The 21,756-nt window shown below is 38.5% G+C and overlaps 1 protein-coding gene across 2 annotated transcripts in view; it reads left to right on the top strand.

Moving 5' to 3' along the window:
- LOC140481485 (NADP-dependent malic enzyme, mitochondrial-like) overlaps positions 1-21,756 on the top strand; it is a 166,100-nt gene that overhangs the window by 130,798 nt on the left and 13,546 nt on the right. For both annotated transcript variants that reach the window (XM_072577744.1, XM_072577745.1), the window contains exons 9-13: positions 6,782-6,879; positions 7,529-7,642; positions 12,183-12,288; positions 17,294-17,436; positions 19,657-19,830. In XM_072577744.1, coding sequence (XP_072433845.1) covers positions 6,782-6,879; positions 7,529-7,642; positions 12,183-12,288; positions 17,294-17,436; positions 19,657-19,830 — 635 coding nt within the window. The remainder of the gene's footprint in view (positions 1-6,781; positions 6,880-7,528; positions 7,643-12,182; positions 12,289-17,293; positions 17,437-19,656; positions 19,831-21,756) is intronic.

Genomic DNA, 21,756 nt, shown 5'->3' with positions numbered 1-21,756 from the left:
AGTCACCAACTAACGATCTTGTCTCACCACTGCTGGCACTTACCCTGCGGTGAAACCCCACCATGTGTGGAATTGCTTCTTTTGGCTGATGAAGTCCGAGCAGGAGCTGTCTGGTTCTTGGGGTGCTGCTGGGACCAACAAGCTGCCGGTCCTCCGATGGCTGTCACAGGACTTGGGAGAGTCCTGGATGAAAGAAACTGGGGACAAAGTTCTGGATGTAACAGCAGTGGACAAGCTTTAGGGGATTGAAGAGTCTTTGGGGTGGGCTGCACATTGTTGAATGCACAGTGACTAAGGTTTTCTTAGGGTGGATCAGAAGTGGAAAGTGTGATTAAAACCGTGGATTCTTAACTTGGGCAAGTTTGGTTAGTGGCAGAAGGCCATGTGAATGACCAAGAATAAAAGTATTTAGGTGAGAGAATGTAAGGACAGGAAGCCCAGGACATGTTTTTCGACTGCCAATATATTAATTGTAAGTCGTGTAAGTGAAAGGGATTACATTAAGCCATGATGACATGAGAAATAATTTTACTGAATTGTGTACCAAAGCAACTTCCTTTATGAAAGTGGTTTTGGAAAAGAAGTAGACGGTGATTTATTTATTGTTGTTTCTTATGATCAGAACAGATATTATTGGTTCCCCACTGACATCCCTGGCACTTTTCTGACCAGATGTCGATGAACATCTATCTAGAGATTATCATCAGATGCTCTCACCAGAGCTGCTGCTGCTTTTGGAAACTTAACTGAAACAATACAGAATAATAAATACTAGTTCAATTTTCATTTATTCTATATCCTATTCGCAACTTTTGTTATTAAACTTGCACATTGTTTAATAGGAAAGTAGTGTTAGAACTCAGAACCACTGAATAGTTATTTCAGTTTCTGAAAAGTGCTTCATTGGCATCACATCTGCAAACATCCAACCCCTCTGCCACCAACCGTAGCAGTATACTATCTACAAGATGCACTGCAGAAGTTCACCAAAGATCTTTGGATAGGATCTTTCTAACCTATGACTACTACCATCGAGAGGATAAATGCAGCAGATACATGGGGGCACCACAACCTTCAAGTTCCCCTCAATCTTGATTTGAAAATATATCACCATTCCTTCAGTGTACTGTGTCAAAATTGTGGAATTCCTTCCCTCGTGTGTTGTGCATCTACCTTTAGCACAAAGCCTGTGGTGGTTCAAGAGGGCAGATAACCACCTCCTCAAACGCATTTGGAGACCGGTAATAAGTGTTGATTGAGCCATTGACACTTATACCCCATGAGTAAATTTGAAAAAATAAATAAATAAATGGAAATTGTGATGGCAGAGTAAGACCAGGCATGCTGACTGAGGAATGATTAAAGAACTAGATATTGAGCTTTTGAAGATGAGGGGAGGCGGGGTGGGGGGACACAAGATGGGGATTTGGAGAGAACATTTCATTGGTGAACTGAGACAGTTAAGACTTCATGGTTAAAAAGTGGTAGAATGTAAAATCGACTAAAGTCGAGCACAAACTCTTCAAGCATTGAGGGCTGAGGGAAGCTGTAGCGATGGAAGACCATGGTGGGATTACAACCGAGGAGAAGAACTTTTAAATGGGTGCTATACTAGAAAGAGATGCTGCTTTCTCCCACATCAACTTCCTTTATTTTACAACCGCTAGAACATACACTACAAAATCCCTTCACCTCCTACCTATATCTTTTCCTAAATTATAACTTGGAAGACTTCATTTTGATATAGAAGTCCATGATTTTGCTGCATTATTGGGAGAATTCAGGTTTGCCATAAAGCTTATTTTCCTGCTGAAAAATTTAGAGTGAAATTCAAACTGGATTTGGGTTGGGTGGGAAGCAAAAATAAAATTTCATCTAAATTTTAATTGGGCTTGAACAGAGCCTATCCAGTTTTAATGGAAGAGGGAATAAGGATCATGGGAAAAGACCAGTAGTCTGAAGAGGAATATCCTTCATTTCTTTGTTTCAATGAGATCAGGTTCCTCGGATCATTGGGTCTTGGAGAAATCTGACAGCTAAAGGACATTAAGCAATGTTGAATGGAAGAAGCAGGTGCTTTTCCAGCACAACTTACAGGTCAGAAGCAATGAAAGTGCTTTCTTCTGACCCTTTAAAGGAAATGTTTCTATCAGACCTTTAACATTGCTTTTACTAATTCTGTTACATAATTAAATACTGTTTTAACTGCAAAAGGACACTTTTTCTCTTTGTCAGATGAGTGGGTCACCTTTATCCACTAACCCAAAGTATTCCTATTGATTTTGTAAAAGTTACAGTTGGAATATAAAAATGTAGCAAAGGGGTTGTTATGGACCAGGCAAGACCCCCTCAAAATAATTTAAGAAGGTAGCCAAAACCCTAACTTTTTCTTATTTTAAAGACAGATGTGAAGTAGATATTCTAAGTATAATGCAACTGGTGAGACCACTTGGCTTTCAGCAAAACAGAATTTATTTAAACACTATAGTTGAAACACAAACAAAAGAAAACAAATTTAGAATACCTTAACTATTGGCAAACTTAACTGACTCAATGAAGTAACGACAACTAATTAACTGTTCCAATCCAGGAATATGACATAAACACAACCCTTGGCAAAAAGGTAAATTCAAACACATTCTTACAGACATCCAAAGAGATTTCATAAGAAAATCTGATTAATTCTTTACTGAACTTTGCAAATCCCCTGGGCTCACGCATATTGTGACTGCTACAGCTAAAAACAAACTAGAAAAAAGCTGAACTGGCTACACCCCTTCCATTGTTAAACTAGACACTTCATAGACTCTTATGTATCTCTGCCTTCACAACCTCTCTTGAAGAAAGCGAAGGACAAAATAACCTTTTCAAAATGACACCATCATCATACCTCCCCTCGTGTTTTTTTTTCAAAAAAGAACAATATACAAAGATGGCTTCATTTTAAACCCGTTAGTCTTATTCTGTTAATACTCTCTAACACATATATATTATTATTTGGAGATGCCGGTGTTCGACTGGGGTGTACAAAGTTAAAAATCACACAACACCAGGTTATAGCCCAACAGGTTTAATTGGAAGCACACTAGCTTTCGGAGCGACGCTCCTTCACCTGATGAAGGACCGATGCTCCGAAAGCTATGGGTCTGGGTGGTATACGCTTCGGCAGGTTGGTGTGGACTTGTTGGGCCAAAGGGCCTGTTTCCACACTGTAAGTAATCTAATCTAATCTAAAAAAAACATTGGAGTGTTTTATGTACAGCCACGTGGCACTACAAACCATGCTGTGAGTTTTTTCTCCAGTGTAGTGTTTTACCTGATACAGTAATGCTTATGTTATCTCCTGTAAATTGAGAAACGGGATGTGATTATTATGATATTGAAGAATCCAATAGTTGTTTATTATAGCTAACTATTATAAATAAATATTAGATTGCCGCAAACCAGCAGTAGCTTCCAGAAATGTCATGATTTGAGCAATCTTAGGATAACATGGCATATGAGACCTTGATACCCTCAGGCTATATGCCTTGATACAGTAATGATTTCATGAGCATGTCTCTAAAAGGTATATTGACATACTGCCCATGAATTACAACTGAGCATAGAGAAAGAAAGCCTCTTTCCATTTGCTTATGGTTCAAGTACTATTCAACCCAGAGTTGAGATTTCGGGCATGAGGCAAATGAGAATGTGAGGAAGAATTGTTATAGGTGGTAATGACCTAGGATCTTTTTACCTATGTGGGTGATGGAAGCAGAGAAAATGAATAATTTTGAAAGAAAATTGAAATAAATAAACTTGGAAGGTTATGAAGCTGAAGGAGGAGAATGGATCTAACTGGATTACTCAACAGGGAACCAGCGTGAATTCCATAGGCGCGCTGAACGTTTTGTCTCTTTAGCACCGTGGAATCTCCTGAATTAATTTTGTATTTTTTTGCAGTGTGAATTTTTTAAAAATCAAATGCATATTATTGTATTTAGAGATGTTTATACTTCTAAAATTAATACATTGTGCTGGGGAATGCTTCAAATCACTTGATTCTGTAATTCGGATATTGTCTTTAGCTTGGTCCTAAGTGAATTGATTTACCCATAGGGAGGGCCTCAACCGGGACCTTGGGTTCATGTCACACTACAGCTAACCACCATTGCACTATAACACTATAGACACACACACACACATTTGTGGGATGAACTTGTGCTTGAGCAGAGTTACATTGTACTTTGCTCAAAAACTGCATGAATCCATGTAAGATTCTGTTAACTCATTTTTTAGATTAGAATCAGTCTAAACATTATGGCACAGACAACAGCACACGTGGCAAATACCTTCAACGTGTTATCTGGGCTGACACCAATTGTTAAAGTTTTAACAATTCTTTTACATATGAAAGGAGTGAAACTAACATGATCATTTTAACAGATGAGAGACTTAATAAACAATCCAGGTATTTTTCAATATATAATTTCAGTTACATCACACTGTAAAGTTTTGCTATAAATTCTGTGTCTTACAATTGTGTACTCCACAACCACCTGATGAAGGAGCAGCACTCTGAAAGCGAGTGCTTCCAGTTAAACCTGTTGGACTATAACCTGATGGTTGTGATTTTTTAACTAAGTGAATTGCAGTTTGTTCAGGAGGCTCAATGGATTATTGCAAAACAATATCTTACTCATTATTATCAATATTATTGCTTTTGTTGGAAAATGAGATTTCTTTCAAACATCCTAAACTGAATGAAGTAGGAACTGTTTTTGAAATGTTAGTTTTGCAACTGTTTGGCACTTTGAGCAAGGACGGTTGAGAACTGCATTTTTATAATAAGCAGAATTTTTCATTTTACTTTTATTAAGTCTATAGAAAATACTATATTTTCATAGTAATAGAAGCAGGAACAGGCCCTTTGGCTCATTGAGTCTGCTCCGACATTCGTTAAAATCATAGCTGGCCCATCCAACATCTCAGCTCCTCCTACCTGCATTATCCCCATATTCCCTAATTCCTGTACCATGCGAAAACCCATCCGACTGTGTCTTGAATATATTTAATGAAGCTGCCTCTACTGCTTCCTCGGGCAGAGAATTCCATAGATTCACTACTCCTTGGGTGAAGCTGTTCCTCCTCATCTATCCTAAATCTATGCCTCCTAATCTTGAGGCCATGTCCCTTAGTCCTAGTCTCAGCCACTAGTGGAAACAACTTGCCTGCCTCTATCTTACCTATCCCTTTCATAATTTTATATCTTTCTATAAGATCCCCCCTCAATCTTCTAAATTTCAGTGAGTACAACCTCTCTTCATAGGTAAGCCCCTCATCTCTGGAATCAACCTGGTGAACCTCCTCTGCACCACATCCAAACCCAATATATCCTTCCTCAAGTAAGGAGACCAGAACTGCACACAATACTCCAGGTGCAGCTTCACCAACACCTGGTACATTTGCAGCAGAACCTCCCTGCTCTTAAGTTCAATCCCTCTAGCAATGAAAGCCAATATTCCATTTGCCTTCCTGATTGCCTGTTACACCTGCAAATCAACTTTCAGTGATTCATGTACGAGCTCTCCTACGTCCCTTTGCACAACAGCATGCTGCATTCTTTCAAATAATACTCTGACCTGCTATTTTTACTTCCAAAGTGGATAATCTTACATTTACCAACATTGTACTCCATCTGCCAGACCCTTGCCTACCCACTTAACTTATCTAAATCTCTCTGCAGGCCCTCCACATCCCCTGCACAGTTTGCCTTTCCATTCAATTTAGTGTCATCAGCAAACTTGGATATGTTATACTCGGTCTGCTCTTCCAAAACATTCATATATGTATACAGGCAGACAACTCTTTATCCAAAATCTGAAAAGCTCTGAAATCCGAAGGTTTTCTCATGAAAATTTTTCTTTATTAACAAGGTTGTTTGGCCTGCAAGCAGTTAACCAAACTCCACACCCAGTTGATGCATGTCACTGAGATGTCAGGGCATGGCCCAGCTTTGGAAGGTCTCAATTCTGTTTCAGGGCCTGTTTTACTGCTGCTTGATAAGATTTTTAAAAATTTCACCATCAAACTGTCATTTATTCTGAAATTCGAAAATTTCTGAATTCCAAAAATCAGCTGGTCCCGAGCATTTCGGATAAAAGATTGTGCCTCTATATCATGAACAATTGTGGGCCCAACACTGACCCCTGCGGCACACTGCTCACCACTGATCTCCAACCAGAGAAGCACCTATTTATTTACTCAAACTGCCATATTATATAAAGTAGAATTTATCTGATATTGATAGAAGAAACATTAAGTTTTATAAGGGAACCCAAATATACATGTTACAATCTATATTTGATTATTAATGAAAGATTTTTAATTGTAGTTTACAATCAGTCTCAATATATGCACCCATACTGCACAAGTTCTTCATATGCTATTTTCATGTATTTATCATCCAATTTAAAACAAGTAACCTTTATAAAATAGCAAGCAAGAATTATTATTAAAACATGCCAATTCATGATACTACAGAGAAGTATGTATGACTGGCAAATAAGGTAAGAACCTTGGCATGGTTATAATGGTCACTCTGGGCAATTGTAGTCCTGACCATCTTTCTAGGATCATCTATGATGCTCATAGATCTTCCTTAACCGATAACTGATTAAAACTGAATTATTATTCAAAGAATATTTGTATATTTATTGCAAGCTGTATAGGATCTGAAGTTTTCTTTTACTAATCTGTTTCAGAGTTGATCTCTAATGGTATCCCATTTTGTTCATAGGAACAGCATCTGTGGCTGTTGCTGGTATACTTGCTGCAATGCGAATCACCAAAGACAAACTTCATGATCATAAGTTTGTCTTTCAAGGAGCTGGGGAGGTAACATTGCTTCTCTGTCTTTTTTCACTGTTGCATATTTCATGCCAATGAAATGTGAAACCGTTATGTCCCTCTTTCAGAATCTGTTAATGAAAGTAATATCTGGTTTTAATGTCTATTCTGAAGCATTTTTAAATAGTCAAATATTAAGTATATTTCAAATATTTTTGAAAATTTCTATTGACATTATGACTTGGACTCGCAATCTTACCAGTTTACCTGATGGGTAATGTGCACTCTGTATTGTAAAAATAGGTGTAATGAATTTTGTCATAGTTTTCTGTCACTCTTGGAATTTATTCACATGAGCATAATTGGAACTTGATCCTGTACCAGACTTAGTTTGCAAATTTGTTTTTAGTAATAATTATGGTTGATTTTGATATTCAAATTAATTTTAACATCTTGCAAACCGTTTTGCTGACACACAAAGTTCTGTTATCTGTACCGCAGCATTAAAGGTACCTCATTTGACTCTGTGCAGCAATGTAATATTCGTGCAAGTTGTTACTTTTAGTTAGTGATCTCTTTTTATGAAGTAGTCCCACTTTTGGGCTGTCCTTTGAGTGTGTTGTTTTTAACTTTAAAATAGTTCTACTAATTTGGTAACTCTTAACTATATGGCTATGTCTTTATTAATGTATCACAGGCTGCCATGGGAATTGCACATCTCCTCATGATAGCTATGGAGAAAGCTGGAATATCGAAAGAAGAAGCTGTAAAAAAGATTTGGATGGTGGACTCCAAGGGCCTTATTACAAAGGTAGATGATTTTATATTATTGAAACCTTAGTGGTCCATTTCTATGAAGTTGAAGTATTTTTTGCATTTAAGGGTGAGCAAATTCACACAGTAAGAATAGCAACATATTTGACCAATCAAAATAGCATCTCCTTCCAGAACTGGATGGTTTGACCAGAGTGTCCGACATGTAGTCCTCACAGTGGCACAGTGGTTAGCACTGCTGCCTCACAGCGCCAGAGACCTGGGTTCAATTCCCGACTCAAACGACTGACTGTGTGGAGTTTGCACATTCTCCCAGTGTCTGCGTGGGTTTCCTCCGGGTGCTCCAGTTTCCTCCCACAGTCCAAAGATGTGCAGGTCAGGTGAATTGGCCATGCTAAATTTCCCAGAGTGTTAGGTAAAGGGGTAAATGTACGGGAATGGGTGGGTTACGCTTCGGCGGGTCGGTGTGGACTTGTTGGGCCGAAGGGCCTGTTTCCACACTGTAAGTAATCTAATCTAATCTAAACTAAGTTTGTTGAGCTTTAGGTGAAAACATGAAATTATTTTGTCAGTAAATGTAAGATATCTAAGTGTTTTCAGAAACTTACCAGTTGCCTGTGGCATTGCCAAACAATGTATTGGAGAATATTACCTCATCCTATCTATCTCTCATCTTGTGTTTCTGTCTCCTCTCTTATCAGTTACTACTCTTTTAACTCTTCTATCTTCATTTTCTTTCCTTTTCAGGTGGGAAGTACTGTTTGGTATGTTCCCATGTAGTGATTGGAATGATATGGGGTGGCAAGGAACAGAATCGCTAATTACTACAGACTGTTTAGGTTGGGGTTTCAGAACATTGGAACGTTCAGCAAATTGGTTCCCCACCCCCCTCACTCCTACTGTCCCATTTATTTCCATTACGTCCACAAGACTGCTACACCTTTCTGCTTTTCATGCCCTCCCCTATAATTCCTTCTGACCTATCACTACCTCAATACCATAATCCTCTTTTTACTCTTACTGCACTTACACATATGCTCCCACAAAGGGTGAATACAGAAAGGTCAGAGATCCTCTCACTGTCAACCTGTGATTTATCTTCAAAGCAGTTTATTCCTTCCTAAATTCAACTTGCATTTCATTAAAATAAATAAAACCGTAATTAAAGAAATAAATTTTATGTCGCTTTGCTCTCTAATTGTTTTTCCTCTGTAATCTCACTCCTCAAATGCTTCTCTATTGTCCCACTCAATGACACTGTGCTTGCTTATTTTCATTTTTACTAACCCAGATGTGGCCTGACCACCCCTTGCAACATCGTCTTTTTCCCAGCTCATATCCTAGGTATCTCTCCTTTATTGTCTCTTCTCTTTATTCATATTGTTTTCCTTAAGAAATGCATCTGTAGGCATATAGTCGCCTTAAACATGTATCTTGATGACACCCTGCTCTACCACGCCACCCTCCTTGAACTTTCCACTGCACTTGTGTTGTTGAATTGCAACTTAACATCCAGTCTTGGATGCGGCATGACTTCCTATTCGTTGTTGGAAAAACCAAACTATTACCACAATCTAAACCATATTGTTTGCATTTGCAGCCTAGATATTCTGTTTAGCCCTGAGCTGAATTTCCGGCCCTATATACTCTGGTTTACAAAGATCACCAGCCACACAAGTAAGCCGGTTGGGAACATTCAGAAATACACATTGTATTCAAACAGAGTCAACATGTTTTCACAAAGGAGAAATCATGCTTGAGGAATTTATTAGAATTCTTTGAGGTGATAGCAAGCAGGATAGATAAAGAGGAATTGCTGAATGTCATGCATTTGGATTTCCAAAAAGTGTTTCTTGAAATACTACACATTAGTCTACCTAAACAGACGAATGTCCATAGTGTTGTGGGTATGATATAAGCGTGGATAGAGAATTGGCTTTACAAATAGAAGACAGAGATTTGGTATAAGGGAACATTTTCAGGATGGAAACCTGTAACTAGTAGAGTGCTACAAGGATCAATGCTGGAGGCCACAATTATTTACAAAATATATTGACAAATGTGAATATACAATAGCTAAGAGAACACAAAATTAAATGGTAAGGCAGAGAATCTGCAGTGGGCTAAAGATGAGTTTATTGTGAGCAAAATCTTGGCAGATGGAAAATAATGTGAGGCTTTGCACTTTGGCAGGAAGAATAGAGGAGTTGCGTAACATTTAAATGAAGAATTGCAAAAAGTTTGTGCTTAAATCACAAAGGGATTGGGGGCTTGTGCTTAAATCACAAAGAAAATGAACATGTAAGTTGAGCAGGTGATTGGGAAGGCAGGTGGAATGTTCACCTTTACTTCAGGGAATGGAGTCAAACAAAAAGGGAAGTATTGCGAAAACTATACAAGATACTAGTTATACCACAACTAGAATATATCTAGGGGAAGGTACTCTGGCATTGGAAGCAGTCCACAAAGTTGATTCTAGGTATGGAGGTAATGTTTCATGGGGAGAGGTTAAGTAGGTTGGGTCTTTACTCATTAACATTTAGAAGGCGGTGAGACAACCTTGTTAAAACTATGGCACTTAACAGGGTAGGTATGGAGAGGTTATTTTCCTTTTGGGAAACTCAGAACAAGGGGTTGTCATTTGGTAATGTTGGTAAGAACTTCGTCTCAGAGTACAGTGAATCTGTGGAACTTTTCCTTAGAGAGCTATAGGTACTTGATCATTAACTATATTCAAAGCTGAGATTTTTACTCAGTAAGAGGATTGAGGATTATGGGAAAAAGTCAAGAAAGTGGAGTAGAAGGCTATCAGGTCAGCCATGATCTCATTGAATAGTGGAGCACACTTAATAGGTCAAATCATGCACTTCTCTTATGTCTTATTGTCTTAAATTGCTGCCAGCACTGGGGGTGCATATGCATTTCACTTAGACTGCAGCAGTTCAAGAAGATAATTCATCCATCAACTCAAAGACAATTCGCAATGGACAATAGATGCTGACCTTTTCAGCAACGTCCACATCATGAAGAGAAGTGTTTTAATAATTTAATTCCTGTCTCGATGCCATGAATTCTTACATCCTTACCTCTGCTCATCTGCTGCTGAAACTATTCTCGATAATTTGTCTCTTCCATTGTCTCTTGACCATTTCAAGCTCCTACATTTGAAGTCATCCATAACTCAGCAGGCCAAGTCTCAACTGGCAGCAAATCCTGTTCCCTTATCTCCCACCCTTCTGCTTACTGATATACATTCGCTTTCAATCAAGTAATATCTTGACTTTAAGATGCCCATTATTGTTTTTAGTTCCCTTGGTGGCCTTACCTCAACATTATTTCTGTATTCTCCTCCAGTTCCAAAACCCTCTGAAATATTGGCATTCCTTTAACTCTGGTCTCTTTCCAGTTATAATTGCTTTACCTCTTGTGGCTTCAATTGCCTGAGTGCCATGTTGTGAAATATCCTCCCTTTGCCTCTACCACAATTCCATCCTTTAAGATACTTGTTAAAACTTGTTTTGACAAATTTTTTTAGTTGTCTAACTTTATATTTCTTGGTGTTGTGTTTTATCTTATGCTTGTTAAGCACCTTGGCACATTTCATTGCACTAAAATTGCTTTATAAATATAAGCTGGTGTTGTTGCCTTCTACTTGGTTTTCCTTCATCCACAAGTTACACTTGCCCATCACATCAACTCTCACATGACCTTCATTGGCTTCAAGTCACCTTCGTGCCTCACATTTAAGATTCTCATTCTTATTTATAAATCTGTAAGACATTTGCCATTTTCTGTCTCCAGATCTCAACAACTCTATTACCCAACTACATTCGTCCACCCCATCCTAAAACCGCACCAAACCCATTAGTCTTTTGACTTCAATCCCCTTGTGCATCCATTTCCCTTACCGTGTCATTGACAACAAGGTTTCATGTTGTCAAAGAATCCTAGTTCCAGAATTTCCTTTTCAATCCTCTTCAATATCTGTATCCATTTGAGAACCAACCTTTAAATGACTAGCTAAAGAAGTAAATTTGCCATTCGCTATTCTCCCTTTGTACCCAGCAACCCTTTCCCATGACCCTCTTCCTCCCCACACCCTGTCAAGGAATCATTTCCTTATTCTTTGCCCCTCACACCATTGTAAAATAATTTGAAACAGTTTTCAAGGTATCCAAGTGCTGTTTGTTAGAAATGGCAACCCCATGCTCTATGTAAAAGCAAATATGTCGAACCAAATATTGTTTATTCAGATCTAATCTTGTAGCACTGCTCTTGATTTGATAGTTTGAATTTAGTCTAATTTTTTAAAATTCTTGTGAAAGAAACAATGGTGTGAAATTTGATCTGCTGCCTGCCTCATTGTCAATACCCTTCCATCAAGGTACAATGATGATGATGGAAATGCAGCAAAGCAAATCCGTTTGGGAATGCATGGTTTCATAGGGTTCTCTGTTGCTGATGGCTAGAGAGACCAATCCATGAGGTGCAGGTTTTGTCACATATGAAGTGGAAGTGCAACATGTATAAAATCATTACTATTTTTATTGTGTATTCTCAATTCTTGTCTTGTGCAGGGAAGAACTCATCTGACTCATGAAAAGCAGGTATTTGCTCAGGATCATGAGCCAATAAGAAGCCTGGAAGAAGTTGTTCAGAAAATAAAACCAACAGCTTTAATTGGTACGTTAAAGAATGAATATTACACTTGTTCACACTGAACTTTAATGTAAGGTTGTGACACTGAGCTGCCATGGATAAGGAATAAGTATTAATATGTCTTAAATTGTAGCATTAAAGACTCCACTTTTTTTTGTTTATAAAATAAAATGACTTGCTAAATCCTGAAATTTAATTTAATTGGAGTTTTGTTTTTGCATCTAGACTCAAAACACCAGAAAATAAAGTTTCTTACTTCTTGCAATTTAGAGTAATGCTGCTAATGATATCAAATTGAAAATGTTCAATGTTTTTCCTGGTACTTGAGTCCACAACACAAAGTCAACCTTCAGACTCTAACCAGTCCTGTACCCTGTAGTCTTGTTCTCTGCCATTCTTCTCCGGTCAGTTCACATTTTTAATAACTTGATGTTTTATCAAATAAATCAGTCAAATAAACAAATAACTTGATGTTCGGTCAAATAAGTGATGCAATAACATTATTGAGGTTACTGTCTCAGTGGAAAATGTGACTCACTTGATAAAGGACACATGACCTGGCCTGGGGCATTCCTATGTCACAAGAAAAGTGGAAGTCAGCTGATTCTGCTCTTGAACAGTAATTGCTGAACAATTACCACACTAGCAACCAATTTAAGATAACAGTTGTTAGATGTGACATGTATTTGCACACAGCGATCTGTTCTTTGTAAATAAAACAAATATGTTGAGGATTGCATTTTTTTTTTCTTACTCAGAAGCCTATGTTCCCTGCTGTTTTCCCCATGATATGCAACCTGCACCTTTTTCTCCTGCAATGTAACTTGTTGAAATCATTTGAAATTCGGCATCCTTATGCTTGTTCTGATGAGTACAAGATGGAAATTGTTTCAGTTTTCCAGTGTTCAAGTTATTTTGCAATATAAAATGTCATTTAGGATTATCTTTAGATGTACTGTCTTCTGTAAGTTTTTGTTATTTTTAAGAGATCTGATTTCAGATGCCCACATCAGAGAAACTTGTAGAGTCCAATTATTATAAGATTACCATACAGATTTGCATCAAGGTACGGAGTTAAAGGATGCAACTGCTTATATTTTCAATATCACGCTGGCATTGTCCAGTGACATACTAAAAACTTGGAAATGAAGTTTTTAGTTGAAAAAAAATATGATGATGAGGGTTGGTAAGGACAGTGTTCTCTTATTTTTGACATACTTCTATAGCTCTCACTGTTGATTACATTTGGCTGTGCTACACAGTATCCATATATTTACTACAAATGAACAGATTGTAACCGCAGCCTGCAGGTGTGCCTGTTCTTTCCACTATTATAAAAAGTATTGCTGGCACATATGGTGCAGAGGTACCTGTGAGCCAGGAATCCTGGGCTCGAGTCCTACCTGCTCTGGAGGTGTGTAATAACTTCTCTGAACAGTTTGATTAGAACACATCTAAAACAGGGATTAAGAATTCTTTACATAGTTCTAATAATTGCCCATAACTAAAACAGAGTATAAAGCACCAAAAAGGTACAAATTCATTATTAGGGTGGTACAGTGGCTCAGTGGTTACCACTGATGCCTTACAGCGTCCGGGACTGCTTTGATTCCAGCTTTGGGCTGTGTGTAGTTTGTATGTTGTCCCCATGTCTGCATGGCTTTCTACTAGGTGCTCCGGTTTCATCCCACTGTCCAAAATTGTGCCAGTTAGGTGGATTAGGCATGCTAAATTGCCTATAGTGTTCAGGTGATTTTTAAATGTTGTAATTGTACCAGCCTCTACCACTTCCTCTGGCTGTTCATTCTATAGATGCACCACCTTCTGCGTGAAAATGTTGCCCCTTAGGTCGTTTTTAAATCTTTACCCCCTCATTCTAAACCAATGCAGTCTTGTTCTGGACCTTTCTGGACTCTCCCCAGGGAAAAGACCTTGTCTAGTTACCCTATCCATGTCCCTAGCCTATTCAGCCTCTCCCAATAACTCAAACCTGCCAACCCTGGCAACATCCTTGTAAATCTTTTCTGAACCCTTTCAAGTTTCATAGGATCCTTTCTAGAGGAGGCAAACCAGAATTGCACACAAGTAAAAGGTGTCATCTTTTTTTTTCGCCAAATAAGTTTTTTTTTCAGTCATCTTTGTTTTAATTTTAAGGAAATATAGCCCAGGTAGTAAAAGCCCACCCAATCTTGGAATGCCATGCAGGTTTTTTTTAACTCCACCTTCCACTCTATTAGTTTCTGCACTTTCCTGGTCATTTCTGTTCTCCCATTGTATGCTCTTAGTCACAGCTGGAGGAAATCAAGTTTTCTATATTACTAGCGCATTTCCTTTGTTCAAACATTTTACAACATTGGCAACAACCTTCCGATGTTTTCTGTCATTTATTCCCTTCCTGCAATATTAGACTTGCTTAGCCAGACTGTTACTTATGGCTCTTGAAAAAGTGCACAAAAGAAAATTTGAAATTAGACCTTAACTAATATTACCAGGTTCAAATTTCCATGTTTCTATAGAGAAATTGAAAGCTGGTAGTGAAGAAACATGGAGAATGTATTTGCATAATTTTGTTACTCAACAGGAACAATTTCTGGGTCATCCGAGGACTGCTAAAGGAAGGGAAGCTAGTTTAGAAACTGACACAAAAATACTTGTATTTATAATGTGCTGTAAAGGGATAAAATTCCCAAGGTGGTATACGGATTGTTCTAAACAAAATTAGATACCAAGCGACTTAAGAAGATATTACACTAGATGGCCAAAAGCTTAGTTTGAGTAGTAGCTTTTAAGGAGCCTCTTAAGAGGACGAATGAGAGCTCAAGAGAATTCCCAACCTTCAGGCTTAGGCAGTGAAGATGCAGCCTCTAGTAATGATCCTCAAAAGACGAGAATTAGTTGAGCCCAGATATCTTGAAAGGCTGTGGAGTTGGAGGAGTATACAGAGACAAAAACAAAAAATTGCTGGAAACATTCAGCAGGTCTGGCGGCATCGGTGGAGAGAAAACGGAGTTAACATTACGGCTCAATGACCCTCCTTCAGAACTTTCTGTACAGATACCACCAGACCTGCTGAGCTTTTCAAGTAACTTTTTGGTTTTGTTTCTGATTTTGAACATTTGCAGTTCTCCATTTCTTTTTGTTTGGAGTGTTGGGAGGATTTGAAAACTAAGATGAAAATTTTAAAATATGTAATTCCTTGGCTGAGAGTCAATGCAGGCCAGTGAGCAAAAGAACGGTAATTGATTGGAACTTCATAGGATCGTAAAGTCATACAGTAAGAAGAGGCCCATTGGCCCATTGTGTCTGCACTGCAAAAAAAATACTATTCCTACACAAGTCCCACTTTCCCACACTGAGCCCATAGCCTTGCATGACAATTTAAGTGCTCGTCCAAATACTTTTAAAATGTTGTGCGATTTCTAGCCGGAACCACCATCCTAGCCAGTGCATTCCATGACCCCACTGCCATCTGGATGAAAACATTTTTCCTTGAATCCCCACATTACCTCCTGCCTTTCACTTTAAATTATGATTTGTGAAACGAAGGACTTGGGCAGCTCATAGTATCAGCGTTGCAGAGAATAGAATATGAGAGTGTGCAGTCAAGTCTCAGGATGATAATACCTGAATGAGCATCAAATAACAGAGTCAGAGATGAAGTAGAGCAATAATACAAAGGTGAAAATACATAGTTAGATAAGGATCTCTCAAGGTTTCATAGCTTTTGTTTTACACCAAGTATTTCATGATCCCATTTTGTTGGTCTCCTTAAATATGGGAAGGAGTTGGAATTGGCAGAAATTCCACATTTTTATGTTTCTGCACCCTCAGAGTTATTAAATTCTGAAATAATGGCATTGCCCCATGTGGCAATTCATGAGTAGTTAAGGTATAAGTTACTTTAAAGTCCTGGAGTGTTTGCAGTCCTTCAGTGTTTGATCAGCCATGGTCGTATTGAATGGCAGGACAGGCCTAATGGACTGAGTAACCTCCTTCTGTTCCTATTTTCCCACACTCAAGTTCAAATCAACAGTACCGGTGAATTCCACTCTATTGTTGGTGGTATACAAAAGGAATGTGCCCCACAAGTACACACCAGGTCAGGCAAATTATCCAAACTTCCAACACTGGGATTATTTTTCACAATTGTATGTTAGCTGCCTTACTCAATAATAAGGAGTCAGAATTACAGATGGAAGCTCCACCACCTTCCATGGTTGAAAGAGCAGCCACTGGTTTATGTGGGTGTAGTGATGCTTGCAGTCACTTGTCCCAGTTAAATGAGAGGCTGTGCAAACACTGGTGAGGCTTGTGTTGGACGCATGGCCCCACTATAACTGCAGTACTTGTGACTCAAGGACATAATGGAGCCTTTGGAGATATGAGTTGCCTCCTGTCCAGGCCTCTCATGCTTACCAATGGTTTGTCATGTAGAATTTGATGGGTGAATTGGAAGAAGTTTCTGTATCAAGCAGCCTGGCTTAGTTGTATAGCCATTTTAAACCCTTTTGAAATTGACAAGAACTGTCATTTTAGATTTCAACTCTTGGTCTTTTTCTTTTTATGGTTCCTCTGCTGCAGTCTTTGGCATCTCTTTACAGCTGAAGGAAGACTAAAATAATTCTGAAATTACACTTGAACTGATTTTCAAGATTTGTAACTCATCTAGTCATACAGAAAAATGTCCCTTAATAGCCTCAAGAGATAGTTATTCTTTAGATGCACAGTTAATGTTTGCAGCCACTGTATTAAAATGCTGCACTAGTCTTCAAACAGTTATTTCAAATTTCTTTTTGTGAAAAGAAGAAAGGTTTTAAACCCTTTCATTTTAATTGTTAGATGAACGATGCCATTTTGCTCCCTTCTCTTTTTAGTTTCTGATCTTGGAAAAGTGCCAAATAGCATTGTTGTAATTATACAAACTGATATGAGACACACACAAGATGTAAGTGTTCAAATCTTCAAATGCTTTAATGTCAAAACATCTTAAGTTAAATAGGCACATTATTCTTTCTTTGTATTTTCCCAGGAGTAGCAGCCATTGCAGGAGCATTTACTGAGAAAATATTAAAGGATATGGCTTCATTTAATAAACATCCAATTATTTTTGCTTTGAGTAATCCTACCAGCAAATCAGAGTGTACAGCAGAGGAGTGTTATCATCTGACAGAAGTAAGAAATCTACAGTATATTAGCTATATCTAACCAAGTTCTCAACTTATCTAAGGACCAGTTTTATAGCAATAATGTAGGGTACATTGCAAAAATGATCCTGGCATTGGAAATTCTGGACCAGAGTGGACTGGAGTTGCATATTGGGACCATGCAGAAATCCTGACACAGCTGACTCTGAGAGAATTGGCCAGGAAGATGAAAATTCTGATGGACAATTTTCTAAGTCTGGAACCCTCTGAAAAAATGCCTTAAAGTTGGAGAATTTGGAGAGTTTCAATTTACTTGAACTGAATGGCTACCCAGGAAAAGCTGGAACGGAACCCCTCACTTATCGCTGATTCACACTCCTCTAAAGACATCACCCTCTTAGTATCCAACACACATTAAATCTCTTAATACAACCTGATTTGACAACCCTGACCCAGAATGTTATCTTGAAACCTTTAAGTAACAAAGGGATGTGTCTTGGCCTGCAAAGCTACTCCTGCACTGAGTGGATTTCTCCCTACTTGCCAGTGATGGATGCATTAGAAACAAGTCAGACTCTGAATTCTGCCCTGATAAATCACTGACCATCAGTCAAATCTGTTCCTTGGTTATTGGAAAATCTGGGCCAAAAACTTTAAACATTTGTGGATATCCACTCAAGTGAACTTCACTTCTCTAAATTCTTTGAGAATCCTTCAGACTATTTGGAGCTATTGTTTGAATATCAAATATTAGTGTTGTCACTCTCTTATTCATAAATCTAATAAACAACTAATTTCTTGTACAATCTCAAATAAGATAATTTCATGAAATATGCTATTGATGTTTACAGAGAATATTGAAGTCCTACAATTAGAGCTGTAAGTGGAAAGCAATCCCTTTCCAGTTGGCAGCAAGTGCTGGGGCAGCATTTTGCCATGTGAGCCAATTGAGATGCTGTCATGTCCTCAAATGTTCATGACCCAAGCAGAGAAACAACATTCACAACAGCATCTCTGCTAAGAGGCAACTTCAATGACCGGGACTCTGATGAAGTGAGGTGAATTTGGTTGGGAGAAGCTGGACCAGGCAGATATGCTTCCAGCAATCAGTATAAGAAGTGTGTGTATGCACTGCTACTGGAGGCTCTCCTTGAATCATGAAGCACCACTGATGAGGGACTCTCTTTCTTGGAACCCACTGGGAGATTCCAGAGGCTTATCTGGCAGTCTGTTGAAAGTCTTCTGGGCTCTCTCAACATGGGCTAAATGCTTATGGGAGCAGAATGTGGCCATTTTATTGGCCACTGAAGCGCAATTCAGGCGATCTTGATACCAGGTTTCTCCTCACTGGCAATATGCCAAGGCGATAGGAATACTTTGGACTTCTGTCCAGCTTCCTCACATCTTATCCAAACCTCAGTGGACCAGAGAAGTTTAGCCCACAGTTTCTGTTCTGATCTTACTCAATTCATTTATACCTACTGTGTACAGTTCCAGTTGCCCTGCTTTAGGGAGGATGTTATTAAATTGGAGAGGATAAAAAAAACATTTCAAAGAAACTGATGGGACTGGAGGATTTGGGTTATATGCAGAAGCTGGATAGGCTGGGACATTTTTCAATGGAGTATAGGAGGTTGAGAAGTAACCTTATAGAGGTTTATAAAGTCTTGAGGGGGGTAAATCAGGTGAATAGCCTAGGTCTTTTCTGCAGAGCGCTGGAGTTCAAAGCTAGAGGCACATTTTTAAGGTGAGAGGAGAAAGATTTAAAATGGACCTGAGGGGCAACATTTTCACACACAATATGGTTCGTATGTGGAATGAACTGCCAGAGGTGATAGATATAGGTATAGTTATAACATTTAAAATACATTTGAACAGGCACATGAATAGGAAAGGCTTAGATATATGGGCCAAATGCAGGCAGGTGGGGCTAGTTTAGATTGGAAAACTTGGTCGGCATGGACATGATGGACCAAAGGGTCTGTTTCCATGTTGTATGACTCTATATCAATAGTAAGCTTATAATGAATAATTGAATCAGGGTATAAGAATGTTTAATTTTCTATTCCGAGAGATTATCTATTGCTGATGCTTAACAGTCTGCATTGTTACAAATATTTTATTAATAATGCATCTGTTGTATTGTTTTACATGCACAATGTAATATGGCAAAAATGCTTAAGAAGAATATTGTGAATTTCTTTCTCTTTAGTAGTTCATATATTCATTGAGATTTGATTATCTGCAGGGGCGTGGAATATTTGCCAGTGGCAGTCCATTTGATCCTGTAACCCTGGCTGATGGTCGTACCTTTTACCCAGGTCAGGGTAACAATGCCTACATTTTTCCCGGTGTTGCACTAGGAGTTATCACATGTGGAGCAAGGCACATGGACGATGACATATTCCTAATTTCCGCTGAGGTTTGCATCAGTACACTCAGTTTGTTGAATTGTTGCAAAATGTTAAATTAGTTTTTGTTTCTTTTAATTTATTGGCTAACTAATATACATATTTGTAAGTATGACTATAAAAGTCTCAGAGGGCCATAGGATACGTCTGCGCTCTCATTAGAGAGACAACTGGGAGTGAGTTTAACCTGAGGGTCACACTGTTCAGTAAGGAGCCAGGTTGGGAAGGCAGGACCTTCATCATATCCTCATGCAATTATATTCTCTTCTCCCGATATACAAGTTTTTGGTTATCTTACTTTTTAATTAAAACATTATGGCAAGAAAAAACATAAGTTGCATTAGTGTTGTCCTTTCAGATGGGTCAAACATTTTCCTGTACAAGTAGTTCTTCTATAATGTTATTGTTGCTTTGTTGTGCAACCCCACATTATAGAAAAATCGAGCTTTAGAAACAGTGCTTAAAGTGTTGGTGATGTAATTGCGTTACAGCCAACACAAGTTTTAAAAGCTCGTGCTTTAGAAACAGTGTCACCAATTCATCAACTGCGTAACAACGAATTCACGTTGACAAAACCCATGTTATAGCCGAATGACCAGTACCTTATACTTCTGACTTGCTGAACCTCATTAGCTGTCAGGAAGACGAATACTGCAGTCTCAATTTATTTCAGGTATTTTTCCTACTGGAATGCAAGTGTAGTGATTAAGTAGTTTCTAATTTTCATTATTGCACAATCCACTTCATTTAAAAAGAAGTAGATTGGTACTTATTTGTGGAGAAATCAAAATTACGTTATTCACAAGTTAGTATGTAGGATGACCGATCCATGCTTCAACCCCACGCATAGTGCATGTATATATGTTATATAATTGTATTATTATACATATTACTTTGAAGCACACAAGCTACTGAAAGAATGAAGATGATGTTTGCATTTCTGACACTATATTACAAGTGCAAAATGTTCGTTGACAGGCATAACCTATGTCCTTTAGCATTCTTGGGAGTTGGGCCATTGTAAATATGATAATAACTGCAACTGTGTAACAGATTTTTGAGAAGATTTGTAGCTCAGGTTGTGAATCAGGTTGTAAGTTTGCTCGTTGAGCTGGTGGGTTTGCTTCATCATCATTCTAGGTAACGTCACCATAAATGCTGGAGGAAGCAACACAAAAGTGCTTCACAGGAGGCTCCCAAGCACTGAGGATGTCCCCTAGACAGGGGACGAAATGTCTGCAACACAAATTCCCAGCTCAGCGAACAGAACCACAACAACGAGCACCCAAGCTACAAATCTTCTCACAAACTTTGGTCACCAGTGAGTCTCCAGTAAAATGTTAGTGTTCTGTCCCACTTGCTATTTATGTGTCTTGCAGTAGATTATATCATTTCTGGTTCTATTTCTGAGAGATTGGTTCTGTTTCTGAGAGATTGATAAATGGGGTCTAAATCTATATATTTGTTAATGGAGTTCTGATTTGAATGCTAGGCCTCTAGGAATGCCCATGCGTGTCTTTGTTTGTCATGTCCCAGAATAGTTGTATTGTCCCAGTTGAACTGGTGTCCCTCTTCGTCTGTGTATGGATACTATGATAGTTGGTCATGTCTTTTGGGCTTATGTATCATGGTGGCTAGTTTCCTGTCCATCTATCCAATGTAACATTTGTTGCATTCCTTGCTGGGTATTTTGTATATAACGTTTGTTCTGCTGGATGTGGGTACGGCGTCCTTTAAATTCATCAGGAGCTGTTTCAGTGTGGTGGTAGGTTTGTGAGCCGCCATGATGTCTAGGGGCCAGTGTAGTCTGGTCATTATCTCTGAAATGTTTTTGTATGGCAGGGTGGCTAGAGTCTCTCGGCATGTTGTGTCTTCCTGTACATTCTGTTGTACAGGAATCTGTGAACTCCGCTTATTGGGTAACTGTTGTTCTTGAA

The sequence above is a fragment of the Chiloscyllium punctatum genome, chromosome 9, assembly GCF_047496795.1.
Source record: "Chiloscyllium punctatum isolate Juve2018m chromosome 9, sChiPun1.3, whole genome shotgun sequence".
In the NCBI taxonomy this organism is placed as follows: domain Eukaryota; kingdom Metazoa; phylum Chordata; class Chondrichthyes; order Orectolobiformes; family Hemiscylliidae; genus Chiloscyllium; species Chiloscyllium punctatum.
This window is presented reverse-complemented; position numbering and strand designations above follow the sequence as displayed.